The sequence below is a fragment of the Eurytemora carolleeae genome, unplaced genomic scaffold, assembly GCF_000591075.1.
Source record: "Eurytemora carolleeae unplaced genomic scaffold, Eaff_2.0 scaffold363, whole genome shotgun sequence".
Classification (NCBI taxonomy): Eukaryota; Metazoa; Arthropoda; class Copepoda; order Calanoida; family Temoridae; genus Eurytemora; species Eurytemora carolleeae.
The window spans coordinates 88,890-99,928 of NW_019397289.1; the positions used below are offsets into that span (position 1 = coordinate 88,890).

Sequence of the window (11,039 nt, forward strand, 5' to 3'; positions counted from 1 at the left end):
TTCAAGTTGGAACAGTTCACATTATGAAAGGTTGCAAATAAGTTCTATGCTCTTGTTCTGACTAACACTGTTTTTTTAGAACTGATTTAAGATATTTGTCTTTTATTCATTAAGCAAGATTTACTGGCTTGTTTTCATTGCTATGGAGTATGGAGTTCTAAGACCCCACTAAAGGTTGTGACAATAGTATTTCAATGATACGTTTTTATAAACTAACATTTTTGGTTTTGTTTGTGGTTTCACTTCATCATCTCTGACTCAGGCTGAGGTACTTAAAAACTTTATAAAGTGAAAAAAAAAATAATTGAAATTGTGAAGACATGACAAACCTTTCCATTTTTGAAAAGCTCTAACCATTCTATTCCAAATATGCAGGGATTTGCAAAATCTCACCAAACTTTGTTTGCAATGAAGAAAAACCAAAAACAAATTGAACAAATAGGCAGTCGGGCAGTATCCTTTGAGACTCGGTAGTTTGATGAAATTGTCCAAAGGAAGGCTTTAAGTACATGGTTTATATTTTTTGGAAAGGTTAGAAAATGTTAATTAAACACAGGGGGTTCCACGCTTCTGTCAGGACTAAGGTTAAGATTTAAATAGAAATTCCTGAATAAAGATATATCAATACTTCAAAAAACAAAAAAGGTAAGTGTGCATGTTTTACTAAAGTAAAAAAGGTAAGTTTGCATGTTTTAACATTAAAGAAAAAGGTAAGTGAGCATGTTATTTTAAAGTATAAAAAGGTAAGTCTGCATGTCTTAATATAAAAGAAAAAGGTGAGTTTGTCCTGAGCATGTTGTCAGTACAAAATAATTAAGTTAAGACCAATATTGATCTATGTTGAAAAGATCAATACAAGAAGCGTGTAAGAATGAATATTCCTCAAGAAGTGTAATAATTTCCATTCTTTAATGCTCGGAGCGTGTAAGAATATACATTCTTTCACGCTCTGACCGTGTAATAATTTCCATTCTTACACGGTCTGGCGTTAAAGAATGAAATTTCTGCACCTACAGTGTAAGAATAAGCATTCTTAAACGCTAGGAAGGGAACAATATTAAAATTGTTCCTCCTGAACCGTGTAATAATGGGAATTCTTACACGATAGGTTTACTACTATGGAACCGAACAGATATGATATAATATCAATTATTTCTGTTTCGAGACGAAGAAGGATGTTGTCTACATTTAACAAAGGAAATGTATTTCTCGTTGTTACTCAGATAATAGGTGTAAATGGTACTGATGTGATTCGGGCATAAAGCTGGGAAAAGTTTTAAACTAGCATGAGTTATAAAACAAGACTTTAAAAAAGAACATTTATTGAATAATTTTCTGATTCGTTTCAAGTTTAAAATTAACTGAATATTACGGATGTACAAAATAAAATATTTATGGAAATTTTTTAAATATCAGCAAGCAAATTAATACAATAAATTTACAACGGAAGCTATGTACATGATTCTTATGCGTATAGTACGCAGCACTGGATTTACGTACAATCAAGTTTAATATATTACTCAAGTTGAAAATCCTCTTTTCAGTTTTAAATATATAAGAGGTAGGAAAAATAAATTTTAATAGATTGGGACAAGTAATTTTCGGAAATTTTTAACTAGTTTCATTTTCCTAATTTTCCTAATTTTCTACAATCATCTTAACATAATATTTTCAATTCTGTTGAAAAAAAAACTTTGGTTTAATCGAATATTTGTATTTTGTTTAGAAATGTTTTATTCCAACTAAAATTTAGAGTAATCGGATGTAAGGATGAAATTACGTTTCAATTGTTTAGAAGGAGTTACTTTGTACAGGGAACTGTCAAATTAACCAAATTCAAATTTTCAGTAAAGGTAAGCCGGGTAACCGGTTAAATCTTCAAATTTTAGTAAGTTACGGTTCAATCCGAACTGCGACATGTTTAATTAAAAAATTAATTTTATCACATTTACTACTTTAGCAACGTCCCAATTACTAATTTCTTAAATACAAATATTAAAAAAGATAACTTCATGTAAATATTAGCTTAATTATAATGGTGGGACAATTTTAGATATTCAACACAATTTTGTTAAATATATACTGGAGTAGATAGCCTCGACTATTTTGCAGATACTAAGAAATTAGCGACTACATGTAGTTTAGGATGACCCAATTTGGGTTCATAGGTTTAAATATGTTTATATATTAAATATTTACGAACTATGTATTAACACCGACACTTTTCATATACTACATCCAAGTAAACCTAAATGTAATGTGTAATTATTAAAATAAGTTTTATCATTTGTTCAGACCTAGGTAATATTCTTTCATGGTTTCATAGATATATTCCTTCCATGGTTTCATAGATATATTCCTTCCATGGTTTCATAAATATATTCCTTCCATGGTTTCATAGATATATTCCTATGCTTTCAGATATATTCCTTTAATGGTTTCATAGATATATTCCATCCAAGCATCCATGGTTTCAGGGTGACAATTGCGGATTTCGACTTCGAGGTTTCAGAATATCGGTTCGGGAAATATCTTCTCCATGGTGATTTTTTCTTATCTGGATGAATATAAGTTATTTCATGCTTCTAAGGGTTAACAACTATTCTCCATTTTTCAAGTTTCTTCTCACAATTCAAATTTATTTTCAAACCACCCTTGATTTTTTCCTTAACCGCAGTTTATCTCCCTGCTTGAAGTTCATATCCCAGCCTGAAGTTTATCCCCCTGTTATTGAATTATCTAAGTATCTTAAGGAGCCCAGTATTAGTTGCAAACACCAGCCCTTGTCCAGCTACAGGAATCCATCTAAAACGATTAAAAGTATATGTAAACAATCGAATACGAAATAAGTGTTATATTTTTGTTATTTAAGTATTGAAGAAAAAATAATACCTTATACAGTTTAAGCTGATATTACCAGGTTCCACCTGATTAATATCCTTCCTATGCAGTAGTCTACCCCTCTCCCCTTCCCTCTCAGGTAGTTTAATACCGAACACCTAGATAGTTAGATAGATAGGTATTAATATTCTTCCTATTCAGTAGTATACCGCTCCTTCTCTTCCCTCAAGGATAGTTAGGTAGATTGACTGATAAAACTAATATAAATAATACCTGAGCCATCAGTGGAGTATCACCAGCACTCTGTGTAATCCTAAACACAATTAAATTTGATAAGATTCATTTTTAATAGGTCATACAGAGAAACCCATAATACTGTGGAATAGGCAGACATCAAAGCAATTTTTTGTTTATCTCATATAGTTATAAGCAAATTTAATTTTATCAGTAGGTTGAAAACCAAGTTGTTTAATGAAATAGGTCTGTGTAGTGTTAACAGAGGTTTATACATGAGGGGGGGGGGCTTAAGACACATAGCCCCCCTTTAGTTTAATCCCAACTGATATTTACTCGATACCTTGTTCTCGTTGTTAATCCAACAATAAGATGTCTAGATGTTGGAGATAATGAAACACTAACAGCACAGCTCTCCAAACTAAAATAATAATTTTAATTAACAACAATTTACAGATTTTGATGCAGCAGTACAAAACTTTTCTAACATTTTCCCCAGAGAACATGCTAAGTTAATAGACTGCAATATCAAGTGATTTCAAAGATTTAGGATAAAGGAACAAGAAAGAATGTTCTTAACAAATTTATATCTTTTTTACATGAACTGTGATATGTAGACATCATTTTAAGTCACCCTCCCTTAATCGAGTAAGCGATTCACAACATAGCCCTATACAGCTTTTCATGATCAAAAATGAATGTTTTTTAAAAAAGAGATTTTTTTGTCCCCAGGACATGATCGGGTTGTTACGATCAAATCTCGGAATTTTTTCTATTGCGAAAGTTTGGTGTTGTCTGGGTTTTATTCTCTAGGCTATACAGTCCTACAACTGTTGTCATTGGTAGGTTACAGGGGGCCAGGGTTACCAACAGTTTGCCATCCTAAAATAATCAGGATAAAAACATGATAAAATTTATTAAAACTTTAAATAGTGGAAACTTTGTTAAGTGAGTTTTTCTTTCTAATATGTCTAACAAATTTTAAAGGTGACTTAACAATACGGATGATTTTTTGACTGACCTATTTTTACATTTGTGTGTTCCGTTTTTTTCTATTTTTTGTTGAAAGCGGCGACATGTAATTGTAAAAAATGGTTGTCGAATGTCGATATAAAAACAAAAGAAATCAAGCAAAAAATCTAAAACAGATTTAACGCCACATAAAAGTAACAATCTGGACTTATTATTATTTTTTTATAATGAGCTTATATTCTTAGTGATGAGTTTAAAACTCTCGCTGAGCATTGGTTATAAAATCTTAACCCCGTTTCTCTGTATGAAAATTGATAGATTTTTGTCGTACCTCCGAAATGTCGACGCTCGCATCATTGTGTATTTTAGCTTCTTTGACGACCACGTTATGGTCTGCTCTGGATATATCAGGAATACCTTCACCCCAGAAATCCCAAGTCTGGATTCTAAAATTAAATTTATGTTAATAGATATTTTTAAAACGGGTCTTAAAAGATAAATTTTCAGCGATTGTTTATATATTTTTCATTCTTTCTCAAAATTAGGATAAAAAAAATTGGAATCAGATTTAACGAATAAAGAGACGCACTTAAATTGATTTAGCCGAGTTAAACCACTTTTCTTTAACTTCATATAATCCAAGTAAATTGGTTTAACTAGATCTACTAGTATTTATCGCTATTCATAACATCTGGTCTTATAAGACCAAAATTGTTTTTTTTCAATGTTTTGATACCTATGAGTGAGATTGAGTAAGATGCGAGGATTGTATCATATGATGCATTGGATGACAATATTCTTTGATAAACTAAGTTTGATACCTATGAGTGAGATGTGAGGCTGGCATATGATGCATTGGATGACAATGTTCTTTGTTAAACTAAGTTTGATACCTATGAGTGAGATGTGAGTCTGGCATTTGATGCATTGGATGACATTGTTCTTTGTTAAACTAAGTTTAATACATATGGGAAAGATGGGAGTTTGGCATCACATGATGCATTAGATGACAATGTTCTCTGATAAACTAAGTTCAATACCTATGAGTGAGATGCATGGATGGCATTTGATGCATTGGATGACAATGTTCTCTTTTAAACTAAGTTTAATACCTATGAGTGAGATGCGAGGATGGCATCATATGATGCATTGGATGACAATGTTCTCTGTTAAACTAAGTTTAATACCTATGAGTGAGATGCGAGGATGGCATATGATGCATTGGATGAAACTCCCTCATATGCGCTCTCCGCTCTTCAAGGCGCGCAATATCCCGCATCCTGTAAATATTAAATGTTTATGATTTTTTTAACTTCACATAGTTCCGCAAGGTATAAGAAGCCTTGTGGAATGTGGGGGGGGGGGGAGTAGTTACCTGTAACCGAGATGTCATTTTAAATATGTTTTTAACTAACCTATTGAGCCTCTGATACATTCTGTTTGTTGAAGGATAATATAAAACTGTCCTGCTCGACCCTCCTTCTCCTCCTCCACCAGCTCCTGCTTCTCCTGCTCCTAGTCCAGATTCTGCTTCAGCGGAATCATGATCAATTGTGAGTTGATCAACCATTTCCCTTATTGCCTCCCTAAATTAAATTTAGATTTTTAAAGATCCTAACAGGTCCCCCACCATGAGGCTCAAATCTCATCATCTCATGGGGGTAAAAATTCATTAAAGATTTATTTTAGTATATACTGATCCTCTCATATAGAATCATTCAAAGTGTACACTAATCCTCTCACATAGAATCATTCAAAGTGTATACTTATCCTCTCACATAGAATCACTATAGAAGATTAATGGTTTATGACTGTTAAAATCAAAAATATGAGTCTACTGGCCACCATTTATAGAACTTGTGAAAATGGCAATCTTTCCACTTGCATAAAAAGTAAAACCTAAAAAATTCCCAAAAACAACATGGGGGACATCAATGATCTTTCAGGATGAAAAATGAAAATTTGTACTTTAAGTGGTTACAGGGAATTCCCTCTTTCTGACGCTTTCTGTCTTTATACTCAAAATTTTCTTTATTCACCCAATTCATAGCTGACCCCATGAAAGCTTCTAAAACTTTAGGGGAAAAATAATTTGAAGAAAGTGGATACCCTTAACCTCTTGTATATAATTGTACCTGTGCCTACTCCTATCCTCGGTATATTCTCTCTCCTCGTCCTCATTATCTGTTCCAATACGTCTACGCAGCCTCCGCCATATCAGATCACTTAGAGGAGGCAATCTTAACAAATTTACAAGGTTATAATTAGAATTAGTGCCCCATACTTAATTATTATTAATTAGTTATTAATTAGTTATTATTAAAGGACAACCCTACATTTAATGGAATAGTGGTCGGTAAGTCTTTTAATGAAAAAAAAACACTTAATTGATTGAATGCGAGTTAGTTGATAGGATCCAGTTGATGAAGGCCGAGGAAGAGGGTAGGGAAGTGATTGATGGAATGATGGGTTAGGTGGGCGGTGATAGCGTAGGAAAGGTTATATCATGGAGGAAAAGTTAGTGGATATGGAATTAAGCAGGTGTAAGTAAGAGTGGGACCATTTGGCACTTTTTGATAAAAATGTTTAGATCTTTTCAACATGTGTCTATCAAAAAATTAAGACAAAACTGAATTTTTTTTCTTCTCACATTTAAAATTTCATTAACGCAGCCTGCATGTTTTAGTAAAAAACAATTCACCAAGTGCAAGAGACAAAATATTTTTAATATATCGATATCAAGAATATTAAAATCTTTAAAAGCTGTAAGTATTGGACAAGTTGTAATGAGGGCGAGGAACGGGGGGGGGGGGGTTAAAAAGTGGGGAAAGAGTATGGGGTGGGGGAATTGTTCAAGTCTAAGCAAAGCTGGGTCTCAACGCTAGTGAACATATCTGAACTGTTAAATGAAGAAAAAAAGGTTTTAAATTTACCTTTCTGTAGAAGGTCCGTGAGATCTAAAGAATCTTCTTTCAAGCAATCTTTCAGCTGTACGCATTCTGTAGATTCTATATAAGTATTTGTCTGCATTTTGTTGATTCTAAAGTGAGAACTAGAAAACTGTGGAAAAGGGAGACGACATTAAATCAAAAATTAAACGTAAATGATGTTGTTCCAGAGCAAATAGTTTTACTAATAACTTATGAAATCGTTTATTATTTGAATTTAATACACGATTGCTGTGTCTCATATTCATTGGACTATTGAAAGTCACACTTAAAGTCTAAAAGGCGTCTTCCTGTACCAATGTTCTCTCTGTAGTTATATAAAACATTCTGTAATTCAAAAAAAACAGTAGATAATTATTTACATTCTTTAGGTTCTAGGTAAATACTTGAAGGTACTTTATTTACATGGTACAATGTACATTCTAGAAATATTTGTGTACACATTCTGTAGGATCTGGATAAATATAAGAAGCGTTTATTAGATTTATCATATTTGTCAGCACTCAGTAATAATCTCCAATTCAGATAAGGCCATATTTTGTCCCGGCATACCAACCAACCATTTTATTTATCAGGTTATATTATTGAATATCCGTACCTGTCCAGGTATCTCCTAGGACCTCTAGAGAATGGACTTGAATCACTAGAGAAGAGTGAAGATCTAGAAGATCTAGATCTAGAATCTCTAGGATCTATAGGTTCTCTAGAATCATGAAGATCTCTAGGATCTAAAGGTTCTCTGTATTCTCTAGTTGATCCAGAACTACTGCTTGCCAAGGGTTCAACAAGCGGATTCATTCGTCTATGCTGTCGCTAAATAATAAATAACTTTTTCCAGATTTATTTAAAAACGAGATAGAGGGGGGGGGGGGTTTAAAGCTTCAGGAAACATAAGAAATCAATAACATATAGTTTACCTGGAAACACGTAGTTTTATAGGAAACATGTAGTTTACCTGGAAACATGTAGTTTACCAGAAAACATGTAGTTTACCTGGAAACATGTAGTTTACCAGAAAACATGTATATTACCTGGAAACATGTAGTTTCCCTTCAAACATGAAGTTTACCTGGAATCATTTAGTTTACCTGGAAACATGTAGTTTACCCGGAAACATGTAGTTTACCTGGAAACATGTAGTTTACCTGGAAACATATAGTTTACCTGGAAACATATAGTTTACCTGGAAACATATAGTTTACCTGGAAACATATAGTTTACCTGGAAACATATAGTTTACCTGGAAACATATAGTTTACCTGGAAACATATAGTTTACCTGGAAACATATAGTTTACCTGGAAAAAATCTTCATCGTTGAATAAGTCGAGCCTAGTTGATGAGTGGGAACTATTCATGATAGTACTGCGGGACCAGGAGTCACGTGATAAACCAGGAATAGAGTTCCGGGTCTGGGTCTGAAAATAAACTAACAAATTAAACAAGATTTATAAAATTCTATAAGCATTTGACACCTTCTTTGTCTTTTACGTATGTTTTCTTAAATTAAAAGGTGTGAAAAAAAAACCCTATTTAGATCAAATTTATCAAGAAAAATTAACTTTTGAATTGTCAATAATCAGATTCAATCTGCTGAAATAAATTAAAATAGATTCAGAGTTTGGTGAGATAACAGTAAACTAAAAAAAAATCTAACTAAACACTTCAATTGAAAAAGTAGCTCTATTTTTTGTTCTAATAAAAACCTTTATAAACAGTGAAATAACGAATGGATAATTTAGAAAAATTTAAATTCATTTAGACCTAATAGTTTTAAATATTTTTAAGTTATATCAAAGGTGTACTTTTTCTCTTGAAATGAAAAAAGGTTAATGATGAGATAGGGAATAAATAAATGTATAAAATATAAAATATAAAATATAAATAATATATATGTATAATATAAATGATGAATGAAATGATCACTGCTTCACGCAGTTATAAAAAAATTATCATCTAAAATGTAGTGATCGGCTAGATATGGTAGTTGAGCTAAAAGAATACTCAAAATGTTTCTACAATACTGTATTCTTTAGAAAAAAGACGTTTTTCCGGTGTATAATTTTTCAACAGGAGCTCAAATTCAATCTTTAAAATCCTCCTATAGGCTATAATGTCTGTTCTGGAGTTTTGATTATAAAAATTGATTTCTCTCTTTGATTTCTCTACAATACTACACTCTCAGCTTAACTACCATGTCTAACCGATCACTTCCTTTAAAGGGGGGAGGGGGACAAGATATAATATTGAGCTACCTGTGAATCTACAAGAAATCTCTCATCCTCACTATCTGAAGGACTACTAGATACAATAATACGAGATGGTGGTGAACCTAGATCCAGACTACCTGACCTAGAAATTATTTAAATTATATTTTTAAGACTATCTGAAGGACTACTAGACAAAAAAATACTAGATGACGGTGAACCTAGATCCAGACTATACCTGACCTGGAAATTTTTAAAGTTACATTAAAAGACTATCTGAAGGACTACTTGACACAAGAATACAAGATGGCAGTGAACCTAGATCCAGGCTACCTGATCAGAAAATTAATTACATTTGCATCATCAAACACGCTAATTACGAAATAAAATCACGAAATGAAAAAAGTTATTATTGAATGTTAAAAAAAGCATATTTCAAATGCATCAAATTAGTGAAGTTTAAAAGATTTAACTTTTGCACACTGTAGTGTACAGTACAATGTACATTGTACATAGTTTAGTACCTGGAAGGTACAGAAAGGTCTAGAGGTCGTTGATCTGTCTCACTATCAGCTTCCTGAAACAAAATATATAATGTACAAAAAAAAGTTTATATGTTAACAGAAATAAGAGGGGGGGAGTTGAAAACACCCCCCCCCCCTACCTATTTTAGACAAAAATCGCCCAACCGGTATAGGGTTAACTAGACCTTGCTAAGTCGAGAATGAAGTTTACTCCCCCCACCCATACAACACCAAGGGTCAGGGGGTGGGGGAGTCTATATATTCATCGGGTTTTATTAAATCAGTCTCCTGTAAAGCGTGGGGAGGGATATGAGTAAATTTTACCTCTCTATGTGTAAACGCTGCTCTGGAAATCCGTTCTATAGACTCTCTTCGTTCTCGTAGTATTCTTTCTAATCTTTGAGACATAGATCTTAGATCATTCCTAAAAAGAACTTTTTTAGATTTTTATTCCAATTTTGAATTTAAAAAATTAACTTTAGAATGTCCACCAACTTCGCTAAAATACAAGGTTTGTGTGCAAAATCCGGAATTTCTGACACAAAGATACGGAAAAAGAAAAAGGTTTTTTTAAAATGTAGGTTACGGTTAAAAAATTTTGCTTTAAATTTAATGACTTCTGTTCGTCTTCCCAAGCAATACAATGAAGACGACATTCAACTTTGATTTTGATTTATGGATACACCTTAACTTCTTTTTGATTACTTGTAAACAAAAACAGCTTGTAAAGAATCAAAACTAAAATGAAAAAGTCGTATTCATTGTATTGATGTAATCACCCACCACTGTACAAAATTTTGAAAATTCTGCGTTTGGGTCTTACTTAAATTATCTATAAAATGTTCATTTATGTTTAAAAATTAAAGAAAATAATGATATGAAGAAAGGAGACATTCAAGATTTTTTTTTTACAAACCTGGCCAGATCTGCAATATCTTGGCTGGCGGAAAACAGAGTCCCGGCGCTTCTGGCGGACTGGGAGCTACGTCGGTTCCTGATAAGAGAGCTTCTACTCGGCATTATGCTGCTCCTCAACAAGCTGCTGCTCCTGGAAGAGGATGAAGGGGGTGTGGTGCGAATGCGTCGTTGAACCAGGGGGTTGTTGAGCTGGGCCTGTTCATGGCTCTCAAGTACACTCTGAGTAGCTTCTATTAAACTCTCATTGCCGGGGGATATTCCTCGTCTAAAATTACGCAATAGTTTTTATTTTGTAGAGGTCTGGAACTTAATTACCGAAAATTCAATCCCCCTCCCAAAAAGAGAATTTGCATAAAGAAAGTTGTCCTCAGGGGAATAATGAAAGCGGGGGGGGGG

General features: G+C 33.1%; 1 protein-coding gene and 1 long non-coding RNA gene across 2 annotated transcripts in view; both read right to left on the reverse strand.

Annotated features, from left to right (window-relative positions):
- Positions 1-1,377: 1,377 nt before the first annotated feature.
- Positions 1,378-3,529, reverse strand: LOC111713298 (uncharacterized). Its single transcript, XR_002767659.1, has 4 exons — positions 3,419-3,529; positions 3,115-3,154; positions 2,893-2,999; positions 1,378-2,805 (listed from the first exon to the last, which is right to left on the reverse strand). It is a non-coding gene; the product is annotated as an uncharacterized LOC111713298 (long non-coding RNA).
- A 329-nt stretch (positions 3,530-3,858) lies between these two features.
- Positions 3,859-11,039, reverse strand: part of LOC111713288 (uncharacterized) — a gene marked incomplete at its 3' end in the record, with an annotated part of 34,429 nt that continues 27,248 nt past the window's right edge. The window contains exons 34-45 of the mRNA XM_023488124.1: positions 10,642-10,908; positions 10,050-10,149; positions 9,726-9,778; positions 9,250-9,346; positions 8,293-8,412; positions 7,594-7,808; positions 6,981-7,055; positions 6,183-6,287; positions 5,463-5,633; positions 5,235-5,327; positions 4,379-4,493; positions 3,859-3,957 (exon numbers count right to left, since the gene is read on the reverse strand). Coding sequence (XP_023343892.1) covers positions 3,859-3,957; positions 4,379-4,493; positions 5,235-5,327; positions 5,463-5,633; positions 6,183-6,287; positions 6,981-7,055; positions 7,594-7,808; positions 8,293-8,412; positions 9,250-9,346; positions 9,726-9,778; positions 10,050-10,149; positions 10,642-10,908 — 1,510 coding nt within the window. The remainder of the gene's footprint in view (positions 3,958-4,378; positions 4,494-5,234; positions 5,328-5,462; positions 5,634-6,182; positions 6,288-6,980; positions 7,056-7,593; positions 7,809-8,292; positions 8,413-9,249; positions 9,347-9,725; positions 9,779-10,049; positions 10,150-10,641; positions 10,909-11,039) is intronic.